The following is a 16,933-nucleotide window of genomic DNA, read 5'->3' on the forward strand; positions in this document are numbered from 1 at the left end:
ACTCCAAACATTCTTGGGATGGCCAGACACAGTGGCTCATGCCTGTCATCTCAGCACTTTGGGAGGCCCAGGTGGGCACATGGTTTGAGCCCAGGAGTTCAAGACCAGCCTGGGCAACATGGTGAAACCACACCTCTATAAAATACAAAACTTAGCCAGGTGTGGGCATGCACACCCATAGTCCCAGCTATTAAGGAGGCTGAGGTGGGAGGATTGCTTGGGCCTGGGAAGTCAAGGCTGCATGAGCCGTGATCATACCACTGCACTCCAGCCTGGGCAACAGAGCAAGACCCTGTCTCAAAAAAAAAATTTCTTGGGGACTGCAGATATGTTGTATCTATCTCCCAATGATGTAGTCACAGGGTAAACAAACCAAATGTTGCCCCACCTCTCCTGTTTAGTACCACCTCTCCTATTTAGTGGGATTCTCTGCTTTTAGAGAATCCCAAGCTTAGAAGGAGGGAAAGCTAATTCTTCTGTTGACTTGGTGAATCAGGCTGGGTGCCTTGCTATTGGTCAGCCTGCCATGGATTGCTGCACTGATTGCCTTCCCTGTCACTTGCTGCATCCAATGATGGTCCAACCAGTCCATTCAAAAGTATTAGGATGAACAGAAGTGAGCATCAAAAATATAGGATTACATTCGAGAACACAGAAAGGTCTTCTATAAATCAATAAAAATGCAAAGCAACTTGATTTTTAAAATATGCATCAAGCATGAACAAGATACAGAAGAAGAAATGGCTGTATACAGATGTGTAAGTTCACCTATCAGACTGGCAAAAGTGTAAGAGATTGGTAATATACCATATTGGTGTGTGTCTTAGTCAGTCTGGGCTGCTCTAACAAATTATCATAGACTGGGAATCTTAAACATTTCTTTCTCATAGTTCTGGAGGCCGGGAAGTCCAAGATCAAGGTGCCTGGAGAGGCAGGGTCTGCTGAAGGTCAGATTGCTGGTTTGCAGATGGCTGTCATCCTATTGCTCCCTCACATGGCAGACAGCAAAGAGAGAGAAAGCAAGCTCTTTCTTTTCTAAGAGAGAGGGCACTAAACCCATCGTGAGGGCACCACCCTTAGGAGCTAATTACCTCCCAAAGGCTGAATATCCAAGTGCCATTACATTGGAGATTAGGGTTTGATATGGTTTGTCTGTGTTCCCATTCTAATCTCAACTTGAATTGTATCTCCCAGAATTCCCATGTGTCATGGGAGGGACCCAGGGGGAGGTAACTGAGTCGTGGGGGCCAGTCTTTCCCGTGCTAGTCTCCTGATAGGGAATAAGTCTCAGGAGATCTGAAGGGTTTATCAGGGGTTTCCACTTTTGCTGCCCTTTCACTTTCTCTTGCCACCGCCATGTAAGAAGTGCCTTTAACCTCCCGTCGTGATTCTGAAACCTCCCCAGGCATGTGGAACTGTAGGTCCAATTTAAACCTCTTTCTTTTCCCAGTCTTGAGTACGTCTTTATCAGCAGTGTGAAAACGGACTAAGACAGGGTTTCAACATATGAATTTTGAAGTAGGCACAGATTCAGTTCACAGCAGTGAGGAGCAGGGAAATAAAGACTCTTTACGCTTTGGGTTGGAATTTAAACTTGTAAATTAGACTTGTAAAGTCTTCAGAGGCTCAGATATGACCTGTGAGCCTTGTGACTTCTGAGGATGAAGGCTGTATTCTGGCAGCTGTCTCACCAGTGGCAAAAAACAGAAAAGTATCGTTTCCGTTGGATATCCTGCTACAGAATGAATTTTCACGTTGAACATTTAATTTCCCATTTAAATAAATCCATCTGGAATTTGATTTGTATATGTCTATTTTCCAAATAATGAGCTAGTTGTGTTCGCATGATTTGCGGCACATTCTCTACTTTCCCCACTGGGATATGCCATGACAGCATTTAATGCATTCCTATAGAAACTTGGGTTTATTCTGAACTTTCTATTCTCTTTATTGTATCGAGGATCATAAACTGGGACCCTGTAACCTGTTTCAGGCCTCCAGATCCAGATTTGTGTTTGGTCTTGTTTTGCTTTTGGTCAGAAGTGTCTTTGAAAACTGTGAATTTTCATGCCTTTAGGCAGCTCACAAAGTCGGGCCTATCTTAGAGCAAGGTACTTGCCCAAGCCCTTAGAGCACTTGAGGTTTTTTGCCTGGAGTGACACTAGCAACATGCTGTTTTAACACTTTCACCTTAGAACACATTTTGGTGTCTGGCAGTGGACATTCCCTCTCATTCTTCTTTTGTAATGGTTCCTTAAGTACTCAATTCTCTACATAAACTTTTACATTGTTTTGTCAACATCTGTGGGGGGGGGTGGGGGAAAATCTCTGAGATTTTGATTGCAATCGCATTAAATTCCTAAATTCATTTGGATGGAATGTACAGCTTTACCATATTGAAACGTCATTTAGACATTTTGTAAGTCTCTATTCAGTTATTTTATATTCTTAGTTAAAATTTTTAGTGTTTCTTCTAATTGAGACGTGGTCTCACTCTGTCACCCAGGCTTGAGTGCAGTGGCGCTAACTCGGCTCACTGCAGCTTTCACCTCCCAGGCTCAAATGATCCTCCCACTTCAGCCTCCCGAGTAGCTGGCAGTACAGGCAGGTGCCACCATACCCTCCTAGCTTTTTATGCTTTGGTGGAGACAGGGTTTCGCCAATTTGCACAGGCTGGTCTTGCACTCCTGCGCTCAAGCAATCCTCCTGCCTTGGCCTCCCAAAGTGCCGGAATTACAGTTGTGAGCCAATGTTAGGGGGCTTGTCGACCAGCATACAGGGGCCTTGGAGGCTGCTTCAGAAATTCCCACTAAGCCAAGGATACAAAGCCTGGTGACAGCCCTCCCATGTGAGGACCAGGTCTTATTTACCTCGCTCAAAAAATCTTTCCTGCTCATTTCATTTGAGAGTGATTTTGCTTTCTTTGGGATCTCTATTGCGCTGCCCCACCCAGAGAGTTCCAAATCTGAATGGACTCCAATGATGAAGTTAAATCAGCCCCCACTTCAGTCCTTTGGAATTAGAATCTATGGGGCTGGGTCCTGGCATCTGTATCTTAATATTCCTAGTTGAGATCCTTAGGCTAAAAGGCTGGTATTTGCTAAGCAATTCTTTTCCTCCAAACTCAGCCTCTGAACTAGCTGGGACTACAGGTGTGTACCACCACACCAGGCTAATTTTAAATTTTTTTGGAGAGACAGAGTCTCACAACGTTACCCAGGCTCATCTCCAACTCCTGGGTTCAAGTGATTCTCCCGCCTTGGCCTCCCAAAGCGTAGGGATGACAGGCATGAACCACCATGCCCAGCCAATAAAGCCCTTCTGTTTCACTCTAATGATATTTTTGGTGCATACCTACAGCCATTGTTGTATTAACCTGCATCACTGAAGGAAAAGAGAAGGGGAGAAGTGATAGTTTTGCTTTTCCCTGAGCATATCAGATGAAACCTGGGCTGTTTAGCTCGTTTTTGGACAATGTATTGACATAATTTAAGATGGTTGTCTTATTGTAGCCCGTCTACAGAAGGTACCTAGAAGACAGAGGAATATGCAAAACTGGGTTGAAGAGTGATTAATCAGAACTTTACGTGGTACAGAAGAGAAATTTTAATGGCAACAGAATATTGACCTTCTGATATTTGAAAGCCTATTAAATAGGAGAGAAAGATGATTTTCTGTTTTGTTGTAAAAGGATCCAACCAGTTCTGATGGTTGAAAGCATCATGAATGTGAAGGTCCACTCAACGTAAGCAGAGCTTCCTGACATTTGGACTTCCACAGCGACGGGATCTGCGTCCTCGTTCAGTTGTGCCTTTCCCATCAGTGAGAGACTCCTAGGAGCCCATTAGGAAGCTGGGCCAGAACTCACAGGTTTTTTGGATGGTATCTGAGATACTATCCTGCTCTGATATTTTTACTTTTTCTTAAAAAAATATTTTTGAAACTGAGTCTCACTCTGTCCTCCACGCTGGTGTGCAGTGGTGCAATCATAGCTCACTGCAGCCTCAAACACCTGGGCTGAAGCAATCCTCCTGCCTCGGCCTCCCAAGTACTGGGACCACAGGTGTGTGCCACGATTCCTGATTACTTCGTTTATATTTTGTAGAGATGAGTTTTGCTATGTTGCCCAGACTAATCTTGAACTCCTAACCTCAAGTGACACTCCTGCCTTGGCCTCCTAAAGGAGTGAGATTATGAGCAGGAGCCCCTGGGCCTGGCTGAGATTTTTCCCCTTAGTCTTTTTGTACACAGGATATTTTATTCATAAAATACATAAATAGTAGGAAAATTTGGGGGTCAAGTAAAATAGATATGTTGTAATAGTTGATATATAGACCAGAGTTCCTTAGCTGAACTGGAGGGGCAGGCTTTAGGTGACCCATACCCTAAATTTCCTTCCCTTCCTCCCTCTCCCACCAGACTGGACTCTGAAATGGGAAGGACCAGCGGGGAGGAGAGCCCAACACCCCTCAAGTTTAGAGTGGAGAGGACACAGCCTCTGCTGGGACAGGGAAAAGAGGAATGCGGAGACCCTGAGGATGCTTTCGGACAATGCTCAGAGGTTGGGACATTGCCAGGAGATACCGTTCACCCCGGAACTCCAGGAAAAGAGATCAGTTTGGCAGTTACATGTGTTTTTCTTCAAACTGGTTGCCAGGTTGGAAAGACCGATGACATCAGAGATTCCGACCTTCCTGATTGGACCCTGGGTGCTTCGGAGCTCAGGTGGGCAACAGTAACTTCTCAGAGCTGCTCTTCACTCCTAACTTCTCCTGAGCCTCTAGAAGAGAAACGCGCTCTTCTGGGTCCTAACGGAGTCTGGAAGAAGGCTTTGGACAGAACAGGGACTAGGTTCTGTGGACAGAAACAAAGCGTTTGGGAGAGATTATGGCCAGTGGTCAAGCGCACCCCCCATTTGAGGAGGAGAGCCCCCAGCCTAGCACAACGGTGTGGTCCCCTGAGGTGGTGGTGGATGACGAAGTGCCAGGACCATCAGGTGAGGTGACTGGAGGGAGAAGCGATGGGAGATGATTGGCTGAGGAGAGGGAAGGGGGCCAGTTACTGGGAATCTGGAGCACCTGAGTAGGGTGTGTGGGAAAGAAAGGAGGGACTCAGAAAGCCAGGGATCTGGGAAGGAGGGTGCAGGGAGTGCGGCCAAGCATGGCCACGTGGAAAGAAAGTCTGAGGAGCAATGAAGGGGGTCAGGAGATGCGCTCAAAAGATGACAGACGAAGGCCGAGGCGGGCAGATCACGAGGTCAGAAGATCGAGACTATACTGGTTAACACGATGAAACCCTGCCTCTACCAAAAATGCAAAAATGATCCGGCCATGGTGGCGCACGCCTGTAGTCCCAGCTAGTCAGGAGTCTGAGGCAGGAGAATCATTTGAACCCAGGAGGCGGAGGTTGCAGTGAACCGAGATCCCGCCACTGCACTCTAGTCTGGGCAACAAGAGGGAGACTCCACCTCAAAAAAAAAAAAAAAAAAAAAAAAGAGAGAGAGAGAAGAGACAGAACTCAAGGGAAGGTTTCCATTTTTCTCCAATTGAAAGTTCTTATCTGTGATGAGGAAATGTTTTGAGGACAGAGAGCTGGAAGAATGGGGAGGTGAGGGAGAGGCAGATGGAGATCAGCAAAGGAGAAAGGTGGAAACATGGCTTGGAGAAGCCGACAGTCTGCGAGTCTGGGGAGGATGGAAGAGTAGTTTGAGGTTTCTGGGTCGGGGGTCTAAGGTGATCAATGGCAGAAACATGACACCATGGCTTGGTTTCTTCACTCAGCCCCTTGGGTAGATCCCAGCCCCCGGCCTCAATCCCTTGGCCTGAAAAGGAGGAGGGAATGGTCAGATGAATCCGAGGAAGAGTCGGAGGAGGAGCTGGAGTTGGAGCGCACCCCTGAGCCCGAGGACACCTGGGTGGTGGAGACGCTGTGTGGGCTCAAGATGAAGCTGAAGCGAAAGCGAGCATCCTCCGTGCTTCCTGAGCACCACGAGGCCTTCAACAGACTGCTTGGTAGGAGGATACCCCAAAAAGCACCTCCAACCCGGTTCTTTTAAAAAAGTGGAACCTTTCAATAGTCACACTTTCCCAATAAGAAGAATATGCCCTCCTTGGGGGGTGAGCGCTCCATGCGGGAGGAGGATGCTTAGGAGATAGAGGACTAGGCTAGTCTTAATAAAGGTCTGCACTTGAAATAAGAAAGCTTGGTTTCTGGCCTGGTGCAGTGGCTCATGCCTGAGATCTCGGTGCTTTGGGAGGCTGAGGCGGGAGGATCTCTTGAACTCAGGAGTTTGAAGTTGCAATGAGCTATGATTGCACCACTGCACTCCAGCCTGGTTGACAGGGAAAGACCTTGTCATAAAATAAATAAAATAAAAGATAAAAGAAAGCTTGGTTTCAGCTGTACCCTCTGAAACTCTATGTCTCTTGCTGACTTTTCTAAACCTAAGTGTCTCCATCCATGGAAGGGGATAACAAGGCCATGAGCACACCCAGCTGTGACTATCTCAGGAAGCAATGATGGGAATTCCATTATGACTTCTGTGGTGGTCCCTTCGTGTCTCATGGGAGGACATCATGGCTTATTCACAGCTCTTCATCCTGTAGACTCTGACACCAAAGGCCTCCTTCAGCCTCTCCTCAGGGGAGTCTCAGAGCAGGAGCCTCCCTCCTCGCCCAGTGAAAGTCCTTCTCTCCTCTCCCATCCACCTAACCCTTGGTCACAATCCTGAGACTTCCCCCAGAGGGGCACAGTTCTCCTCTCTGCTCTGTTGCTCCCACGGCAACCCTTTTCTGCTTCTCACCCTGACACAGGCTCTCTTTTCACAGGGGATCCTGTTGTTCAAAAATTCCTGGCCTGGGACAAAGATCTGAGGGTGTCAGACAAGGTAAGTTTGTTCTCCACTCAACCGTGTTCCTGTTTTAACACACGTCCTGGGGGAGGGTGCAGCGTCTAAACCCACAGTTCCTCTCCTCTCTCCCTCTATCATCTCCCACCTGCTGATTCCATACTCTTGGGCGCCCACGTTTTGATTTTTATTTTTTTGGAAACAGGGTCTCGTTCTGTTGCCCAGGCTGGAATGCAGTGGTGCCATCACAGCTCACTGTAGCCTCAGCCTCCTGGGCTCAAGTGATCCTCCCGCCTCAGCCTCTCCAATAGCTGGGACTGCAGGCATGAGTCACGGTCCCCAGCTATTCTAGGTCTTTTCATAATTTGTCAACATCTCCCTCAGGGCTCTGGTGGCCTATTGCATAGTGGATGGGTGGCCCCTGCCTCTGCTCAGGGTCCTTTGGGATCCAGGCCCTGGGCCACAGTCCTGAAACTCCTTACCCCTATCCTCTCAGATCTTTGGGACAGTCCTTTGCCCCAGCTCACTAAGACCCTTCTGACATTAGCCGCCCTAGACACACTCCCTCCAATGATCCCATCGGAGCTCATCATCATGGGAGCATCACAGACCTCCCTTCCTCCGACTTCCCGGATTTGCAGCTGACTTTGAACACTCTCCACCTGCAAGCCCCCAGCGAGCATAGTCACCCAACACTGAGGTTCCTTCTGTGATAGATAACCGCGCCCCAGCCCCTGTTCCCTTATCTCCACCATCTTCCTCTTCCAGGATGTGACCAACCTTTCTCTCTCTGTATTCCCTTCTCTCCATCAGTATCTCCTGGCTATGGTCATAGCATATTTTAGCCGTGCCGGCCTCTTCTCATGGCAATACCGACGCATTCATTTCTTCCTGGCTCTGTGAGTAGTTTGCTTCTTCCCACCTGTCAATATCCAACACCCTGGGACAGTGGATGAAGTGGGATTCCAACCTTCCATCTATTTTTTTACCCTATTTCTCCTCTTGACTCTGTGTATAAAAACGATAAGATTATACTATGGCATTCTTAGTCTGTTCTTTCTAAAATCAAACACAAATGCAGTTGACAAATAGTAGAATCAAACAAAAGGAAACATGAACCCGTCCTAAAGGAAAAGGAAAGCCGTGGACACGACCCTACTCCCCAAGCAAACAGCCATTTCTGGTTCTCCCATCTCTCTCCTTCCCATATCAACACCAAATGCAATTTTCCATCCTTCTCCAGGTTCCCATGACAGAGGCCGAAATTCAGGTCGTCCTCGCATAACACGGATCCTTCATCAAATACTCCCTGCTGGGGCTTCCCGCGAGTCCCGCCCCAAGCCAGGGGGCTTCCTAGTGCTGCCTGAATAGCTTTCCAAAGCACAGCTCCCACCCCTTCACTGCCCACCTGAACAACTTCCTTAGCTGATTTGTCTCTAAATGGAGGCCCGGGTCCACAGGGCGAATTCAACCCTCTCTGCAATCCTTCTACCACCAAACCTGCCCACCATCTTCATGTTTCGTTGTTTGCTTTCGCCACTCCTCCCAAATGCCCTCCACTCCATTTTGATTTTGTGTTTTCTGTCTGGGTGTCCTGCACACATGTGGCTCTGAAGGGAATGACCCATTCCTTCAAGTCAGTTCAACCCCACAGCCTTTGCGATGCCTCCCTTGATCTTCCAGCTTCTGCATGGCCGCAGCACTTTAGTGACATCCTAGGATAATGTGACATTTTGGATTCATTTATCTGCCCTCCTTTTCCCCAAACCCATCAGACTAGACCCCTGTTGAAGGCAGGGTCTTGTCAAAATATCAAAGTTTTTGTTTTTGTTTTTACCAGACAGAGACTTGCTCTGTTCCTCAGGCTGGAGTGCTGTAGCCAGATCATAGCTCACCACAGCCTCCATCTCCCAGGCTCTAGTGATCCTCCCACCTCAGCCTCCTAAGTAGCTGGGACTACAGGTGCATGCCACCACATCTAGCGAGTTTTTATGATTTTTAGTAGAGATGAGGTTTTGCTATGTCACCCAGGCTGTTCTGGAACTCCTGGGTTCTCACCTCAGCCTCTCAGAGTGCTGGTATTATAGACATGAGCCACCCAATCAGCCAAAATATCAAAGTATTCCTGAAACAGCGCAATTCTTTTCATTTTGCAAGTGCTTGTGTTATATTGACTCTATGAAATAATTCATATGGCATTTGCCTATAAGATAAGTCTTTCCTTCCTTCCTTCCTTCATTCATTCATGTATTCATTTATTCAACAAAACCTTATGAAGTACATCATATGTGCCAGGGAATAGGAAGGATGGGAAGAGAGAGTTCACAGCAATGCTTGTTGAATTAATGCACCAAGATAAACAAAGCCCTCTAGTGGCCTTTTGGTAGGTGAGAGATGATTTACAGAAACATACCAGTCAGTTCCTGTCCTTGGAGGCACTTATGATGGAGGGGGAAGACAGGTGTGTGCATACATGACAAGGAAGGGGGGTTTGGGAGGAACAGGGATGGGGACTAGGATGAGGTGACGTCATCTGTCTTGTATAAGGATAGCAGGACACATCTTAGGACAAGACTTGGGTTGTTTTTAAATTCAGAGGGGATCTTACCATATTACCCAGACTGGTCTCTAACTCCTGGCCTCCAGTGATCCTCCTGCCTGGACTCCCAAAGTGCTGGGATTCCAGGCAACAGCCACCACTCCCAGCCACCACTTGGATCATCTCCTTCCTGAAGGTGTGAGAGGCGCCCTTAGGAGGTCTCTGTCCAGCGAGGCCTCCTGAGGAAGGCAGGGCTCTCTGCAGGATGGGTGTTGGTGCTGAGCTGAGGATGGTCCCCTGCACTTCTCTCTGGGAAGCTGCCCTCAGGCAGGGGTCCCTCTTTGTGGTGCCCCTGAGCAGCAACCTGATCTCTCTCCCCAGCTACCTGGCCAGTGACATGGAGGAGGACAACCAGGCCCCCAAACAAGACATCTTCTCCTTCCTCTATGGGAAGAACTACTCCCAGCGACCCTTGTTCCATAAGCTTCGATACCAGCTCCTCTGTTCCATGCGCTGGAGGACGTGGGTTTCCCCAGAGGAGATGGAGGAGGTAGGTGGGGCCATATGAGGAGGTGGTGGTGGGGAGAGATGGGGTGGATTGGAGGCTGGAGGAGGGCAGGGAGGGGTCTTCCTGGGGAATCCCTGGCTTCTCAAGTGGTGTGTGTTTTTCCAGATCCAGGCTTATGACCCAGAGCACTGGGTGTGGTCCCGAGATCGCACCCTCATTTCCTAGAGCTCCGGGGACGTGGAGGCCTGAGGTCATCGGCCTGAGGGAAGGTACGTGTGTATCCTCCGGGGTAAAGGCAGAATATTCTCATCTATAAGAAAATCCGAGGAACCTAACTGCTTGATCTGGCTTCAAGCCTGGTCAACATGGCGACACCCCATCTCCACAAAAAATACAAAAATTAGCCGGGCGTCCTGGTGAGGCCTCTAGTCCCCACTACTCAGGAGCCTGAGGCGAGAGGAACACCAGAGCCCCGGGGGTCGGGGCTGCAGTGAGCTGTGATTCTGCTACTGCACTCCAGCCGGGACGTCAGAGTGACACTTTCTCAAAAATGAGAATACTACCTAGGTCCAGGGAGGCTCATGGTTGACACACTTGAGTTATTGATTTGGGGAAAGGATTCAGTGAAGATTTGGTTGACATCTTGTGCAGCTAACCACATTTAGGACCAAGCCTTAGACTTAAACATGACAGATTAAAGTTCAGGATTAGGAATCTGGTCTGCTGGTTCCTGAGGTTGTCGTGTTAGACATGTTTGTAGCGTGGTTAAAAGTTTAGATCTTAAGCAACATAAAAGGCCCCAAGTGTGATGAAGTCCAAAGCCACGTCCTCCAAGGGTGCTCACTCCCTGGGTGGACCCACCCAAAGTCCTTGCTATGAAGCAGATCACTGGGGCTGACCTTGGGTGTATTAAGTGATTTTTGGAGTCCAGCTCACCAAAGTGTGAGTACCAGAATCAAAAATGATGGTTCAGAATCAGGGTTTACAATAAAGGGTTAGAGATAAAATCGGATTTATACATTGCTCTGAACTCTAGTTAGGATTGACGTGGGATGGGAATAACCTTCCTGTCTAGAGATCTCCCTCCTTGAAGTGTGACATCCTCTCTCTCACTTACAGAACACTGGGCCCAGGGGAGATGGGAATTTTCAGCAGGAAGTTTATCGTGACGCTAATGCCAGACACCAGGAAGGAAGAGAGGAGCCTCCTATGCAGATCATCTAGAAGAAGCTGGACTCTTCTAGAAGGGGCAAAATAGAGTGACCAGGTTTCCCTCCTAGGAGCCATGGAGGTACTTTTAGGAGTCAGTGGAGGGAAAGTGAGAAAGCAGGGGTGTTTCTGATTCCACCCCTTCCTGCGGCAAAACCTCCCTTCTCACGTTGCTGAATCCCAGCCTCCCCTGGGCTGGAAGCTGGAGTTCCTGTTTCCTATGGACTTGGTTGCCACAGTCCAGAGCATTTGAAGGCACAGCGCGGGCGCTCAGATTGTCACAGAATTCTTTGTAAAATATGAAATTACTGCCATAGGATTTTAAGAGATAGTTTAATAGCTACTGTACATTTTATTGGTTTATTTTTAAAATGTTGGCCATAGAATTATTACTAGGTTGATTTGAAATAGTTTGGAGTTTTTGTAGTTTTGAAAACATGCTGTTCCTATACAGTTCTCTGATGGGTGTTATATGCACATAAATATAATTTAGTTTTCGTTTTTAAGAGAGGATTATTTTTATCGTAAATGTTTTCTCTTTAAATCGTTTTATCTATTATTACATGTGCTCCTGAAGGGAGCACTCTTGTTATCTATGATACTGGCCTAATATATGCATTATATTTATAGGTAGGTGGTAGTTCCCCTACATTCTTGTAAATAGAAATGTTTATTTTCTGTTTAGTGTTTGTTACTGAATTGTGAGAATTCAGTTGTGATTTTTAACATGCCTTCCATATATACTAACATGTGCAATATATACTATACATTTTATTTGTTTATTTTGAAAATGATGGGCATGGCATTATTACTACCTTTATTTAACTAGTTTAGAAATACAAGTATTTTTTAAAAGACACTGTTCTTATCAAGTTGTGTGATGGGTGTTACACCTGTTATATACACATAAATATAATTCTGTTTTCGTTTTTAAGAGAGGATTCTTTTTATCCTAAATGTTTATTTTTAAATCTTTTTTATCTGTTATTACATGTGGTGCTGAAGGGAGCACTGTTATTACCTAGAGTAGTTACATAACATATCTATTATATTTATAGCTACGTGGCATTTCCCCGAAATTCTTGTAAAAATAAATTTTTATTTGATGTTGAGTGTTTGTTATTGAATTGTGAGAATTCAGACATAATTTGTTAGCTTGTATTGAAAGGTTTGCATGTTACTTTAAAGAGGGCGTGTGTTTGAAAGGAGGACAGAAGCTGTGTGTTGGAAAGAGGACAGTGCAGTGCGCTGCCTGGGAAAATGCAGTAAAGATGGAGTTTTCTCATCTTCGCAACGACTGTGACCATATTGGTCTGGATTGCTTATTTGTTGTCCAGTGACATTTTTTGTTTAATGGGGTTTTAGTTATTTGAACAAATTTATTAACCCTGGAAAATAATGCTGAATCTTTTTTTTTTTTTTTTGAGATGGAGTCTCACTCTGTCGCCCAGGCTGGAGTGCAGTGGCGCAATCTCAGCTCACTGCAAGCTCCACCTCCTGTGTTCACGCCGTTCTCCTGCCTCAGCCTCCCAAGTAGCTGGGACTACAGGCACAGGCCACCACGTTCAGCTAATTTTTTGTGTTTTTTGTAGAAACGGGGTTTCACTGTGTTAGTCAGGATGGTCTCAATCTCCTGACCTCGTGATCCGTCCGCCTCGGCCTCCCAAAGTGCTGGGATTACAGGCGTGAGCCAACGCCCCCGGCCCTTTATTTTATTTATTGATTGATTTATTTAAGACAAGGATCTTGTCCCATTCCCTAGGCTGAAATGCAGTGGCTCAATCTCGGCTCACTGCAACCTCCGCCTCCCAGGTTCAAGCAATTCTCTTGTCTCAGCCTCCTGAGAAGCTTGGATTACAGGCACTTGCCACTATGCCCAGCTAATTTCTGTATTTTTAGGAGAGGCACCATTTCACCATGTTGGCCAGGCTGGTCTCGAACTCCTGACTTCAGGTGATCCATCCCCCTCGGCCACCCAAAGTGTTGGGATTACAGGCATGAGGCACTGCATTGTATTCGGCCCATACAGTAAAACTATTTATGAGAGGAGGGAAGTATCTTGGGTTAGTTAGTAGAAATCAAATCACTGAAGTCGATGAACTCTGAGGAGATGCTTGACAGACACACAAGATAAGGTGGAGGAGGTTGCAAAGTGTTGATGTTTGCGTAACCACAAGCGTGGCTGAGCCTAGAACGCAGTTACTATTCCAGCATATGGAACCGTGAAGCTATTGTTACAGATTACCTTCATTCTAGGACCCTCGTGTCTCCAATACCATAAACCACATGCAAATGAGGCAAGTAAGATCTGGGAGGAATTTGAGAAGTGTTTGTGCAACGTCCATGGGTGAACTTATAATGGGATGAACTTAGGGAGTTAACAAGGGTCTGCACTGAGCCTGAGCACTCAAAACATTCTTGGGATGGCCGCATGCAGTTGCTCATGCCTGTCATTTCAGCACTCTGGGAGGCCCAGGTGGGCAGATGGTTTGAGCCCAGGAGTTCAAGACCAGCCTGGGCAACATGGCGAAACATACCTCTATAAAAATACAAAACTGGGCCTGGTGCGGTGGCTCACGCCTGTAATCCCAGCACTTTGGGAGGCCGAGGCGGGCAGATCATGAGGTCAGGAGATCGAAACCATCCTGGCTAACATGGTGAAACCCCATCTCTACTAAAAAAAAATACAAAAAAATTAGCCGGGCATACTGGCATGTGCCTGTAGTTCCAGCTACTCGGGAGGCTGAGGCAGGAGAATCACTTGAACCTGGGAGGTGGAGGTGGCAGTGAGCCTAGATCACGCCACTGCACTCCAGCCTAGGTGTGACAGAGCGAGACTCCGTCTCAAAAAAAAAAAAAAAATACAAAACTTAGCCAGGTGTGGTGGTGCACACCTGTAGTCCCAGCTACCCAGGAGGCTGAGGTGGGAGGATTGCTTGGGCCTGGGAGGTCAAGGCTGCATGAGCCATGATCATACCACTGCACTCCAGCCTGGGCAACACAGCAAGACCCTCTCTCAAAAAAAAAAAATTCAAAATATTCTTGGGGACTGCAGGTCTGTTGTATCTATCTCCCAATGATGTAGTCACAGGGTAAACAGACCAAATATTGCCCAAATCTCCTGTTTAGTGCCATCTCTGCCGTTAGAGAATCCCAAGCTTAGAAGGAGGGAAAGCTAATTCTTCTGCTGACATGGTGAATCTGCCTGTGTGACTGGCTATTGGTCAGCCTGCCATGGATTGCTGCCTGAGTTGCCTTTCTGTCTCTTGCTGCATCCAATGAGGGTCCAACCAATCCACTCAAAAGTATTAGGATGAGTAGAAGTGAGCATCAAAAATACAGGATTACTTTCCAGAATACATAAAGACCTTCTATAAATCAATAAAAATGCAAAGCAACTTAATGTTTAAAATGCACATGAAACATGAACAGGAGACTCACAGAAGAAGAAATGGCTGTATGCAGATGAGTAATTTCACCTAACAGACTGGCAAAATAGAAGAGATTGGTAACATACCATGTTAGTGAGTGTCTTAGTCAGTTTGGGCTCTTCTAGCAAATTCTCATAGACTGGGAAACTTAAAACATTTCTTTCTCACATTTCTGGAGGCTGGGAAGTGCAAGATCAAGATGCCAGGACAGGCAGTGTCTGGTGAGTGCCCATTTGCTGGTTTGCAGACTGGAAATCTTAAACATTTCTTTCTCATAGTTCTGGAGGCTAGGAAGTCCAAGATCAAGGTGCCAGGAGAAGCAGCATCTGCTGAAGGTCAGCTTGCTGGTTTGCAGATGGCTGTCTTCCTGTTGCTCCCTCACATGGCAGAGAGCAAAGAGAGAGAAAGCAAGCTGTCTCTTTTGTTAAAAGGGCACTAAAGTTATCATGAGGGTACCACCCTTAGGAACTAATACATCCCAAAGGCTCTATATCCAGGTACAATTATATTGGAGATTAGGGTTTGATATGGTTTGTCTGTGTCCCCATTCAAATCTCAACTTGAATTGTATCTCACAGAATTCCCACATGTCATGAGAGGGACCCAGGCAGAGGTAACTGAATTGTAGGGGCCGGTCTTTCCTGTGCTATTCTCCTGATAGTGAATAAGTCTCAGGAGATCTGATGGGTTTATCAGGGGTTTCCGCTTTTGCTTCCCTTTCATTTTCTCCTGCCGCTGCCATGTTAAGAAGTGCCTGTCTCCTCCTGCCATGACTCAGGCCTCCCAGCCATGTGGAACTGTAAGTCCAATTAAACCTCTTTTTCTTCCCAGACTTGAATATGTCTTTATCAGCAGCATGAAAATGGACTAAGACAGGGTTTCAACACATGAATTTTGAGGGGGGCACAGATTCAGTTCACAGCAGTGAGGATGCAGGAAAATGACTCTCTACGCTTTGGGTTGGAATTTAAACTTGTAAATTAGACTTGTAAAGTCTTCAGAGACTCACATATGACTTGCGAGATCACGGCTCTGTTCTGGCAGCTCTCTCACCATCGGCAAAAAAACCAGAAAAGTATCATTTCCATTGAATATTCTGCTACATAATGAATTTTCACATTGAACATTTAATTTCCCATTTAAATAAACCCATCTGGAATTTGATTTGTATATGTGTTTCTTCTTTCCAAATAATTAGCTAGTTATCCCAGCACCATTTGTGGTATAATCTATACTTTCCCCACTGGGATATGCCATGATAGCATATAATGCATTCCTATAGAAACTTGGGACTCTTTCTGCATTTTCTATTCTGTTTATTGTATCAAGGATCATAAACTGGGGCCTTGTACCCCATTTCAGGGCTCCAGATGTGTTTTTTATCTTGTTTTGGTTTTGGTCAGAAGTGTGTTTGAAAATTGTGAATTTTCATGCCTTTAGGCAGCTCACAAAGTCAGAGCTAGCTTAGAGCAAGGTACTTGCCCAAGCCCTTAGAGCACTTGAGGTTTTTTGCCTGGAGTGACACTAGCAACATGCTGTTTTAACACTTTCACCTTAGAACACATTTTGGTGTCTGGCAGTGGACATTCCCTCTCATTCTTTTTTGATAGTTCCTTAAGTACTCAGTTCTCTAGATGAACTTTTACATTGTTTTGTCAACATCTGTGGGGAAAAAAACTCTCTGAAATTTTTATTGCAATCGCATTAAATTCCTAAATTCATTTGGATGGAATTTACAGCTTTACCATATTGAACCATCATTTAGACATTTTGTAAGTCTCTGTTCAGTTCTTATATATCCTCAGGAGGGGGAAGGGGAGGAGAGGGGGGTGGGAATGCGAGAGGGGGAGGGAGAGGAGGCGGGGAGGGGAAAGGGGAGGGGGAGGGGAGGGGGAGGGGAGGGGGAGGAGAGGGGGAGGGCAGGGCAGAGCAGGGGAGGGGAGGGCAGGGGAGGGGAGGAGAGGGGAGGGGAGCGGAAGGGAAGGGGAAGGGAAGGGGAAGGGGAGGGGAGGGGAGGGGAGGGAAGGGAAGGGAAGGGAAGGGAAGGGAAGGGAAAAGATGGGGATAGGACAGACCTCTGTAAATCCGAGACAGCCCTGCGTCTTGTTCAGGGTCCCTGGGAGGGCAGTGAGACTCCAGAGAGGGATGGCGGTGTGCGAGGTTTACGAAAACTCCCATGATAGGCACCAAACCAAGCAGCAGAAAGAGCTTCCAGATACGAGGAGATCCCTGGGCAGGAGCAGAGGATGTCTTACAGCTACCACTATGGACCAACCTGGCCCTGGACCACCTGATTTCACGGACAATCAAGGATATGTATCATATACGTGGCGGGGAGGGGTGATTCCAGAAACAGATGGCTTCCCCCTCAAGGGCTGGCGTTGCACAGCTCCCAGGCT

At 46.8% G+C, this 16,933-nt stretch overlaps 1 protein-coding gene across 1 annotated transcript; it reads left to right on the forward strand.

The window, feature by feature from the left end:
* Positions 1 to 4,710: 4,710 nt before the first annotated feature.
* On the forward strand, positions 4,711 to 15,698 carry SPDYE4 (speedy/RINGO cell cycle regulator family member E4). The gene is made up of 7 exons (XM_003274663.2): positions 4,711 to 4,996; positions 5,781 to 6,011; positions 6,828 to 6,886; positions 7,661 to 7,746; positions 9,768 to 9,936; positions 10,060 to 10,163; positions 15,366 to 15,698. The coding sequence occupies exons 1-6, from the start codon at positions 4,888 to 4,890 to the stop codon at positions 10,117 to 10,119; spliced, it is 714 nt and encodes a 237-aa protein (XP_003274711.1). The 5' UTR covers positions 4,711 to 4,887; the 3' UTR covers positions 10,120 to 10,163; positions 15,366 to 15,698.
* The last annotated feature ends 1,235 nt before the right edge of the window (positions 15,699 to 16,933 follow it).

The sequence above is a fragment of the Nomascus leucogenys genome, chromosome 19 (genome assembly GCF_006542625.1).
Source record: "Nomascus leucogenys isolate Asia chromosome 19, Asia_NLE_v1, whole genome shotgun sequence".
Lineage (NCBI taxonomy): Eukaryota > Metazoa > Chordata > Mammalia > Primates > Hylobatidae > Nomascus > Nomascus leucogenys.

Bases quoted from the DNA above. Each gene is read 5' to 3' on its own strand.
- SPDYE4 (XM_003274663.2), top strand. From the start codon at position 4,888: ATGGCCAGTGGTCAAGCGCACCCCCCATTTGAGGAGGAGAGCCCCCAG. The intron at 4,997-5,780 runs GTGAGGTGACTG...TTCTTCACTCAG, and splicing joins CGAAGTGCCAGGACCATCAG to CCCCTTGGGTAGATCCCAGC. The intron at 9,937-10,059 runs GTAGGTGGGGCC...GTGTTTTTCCAG, and splicing joins CCCCAGAGGAGATGGAGGAG to ATCCAGGCTTATGACCCAGA.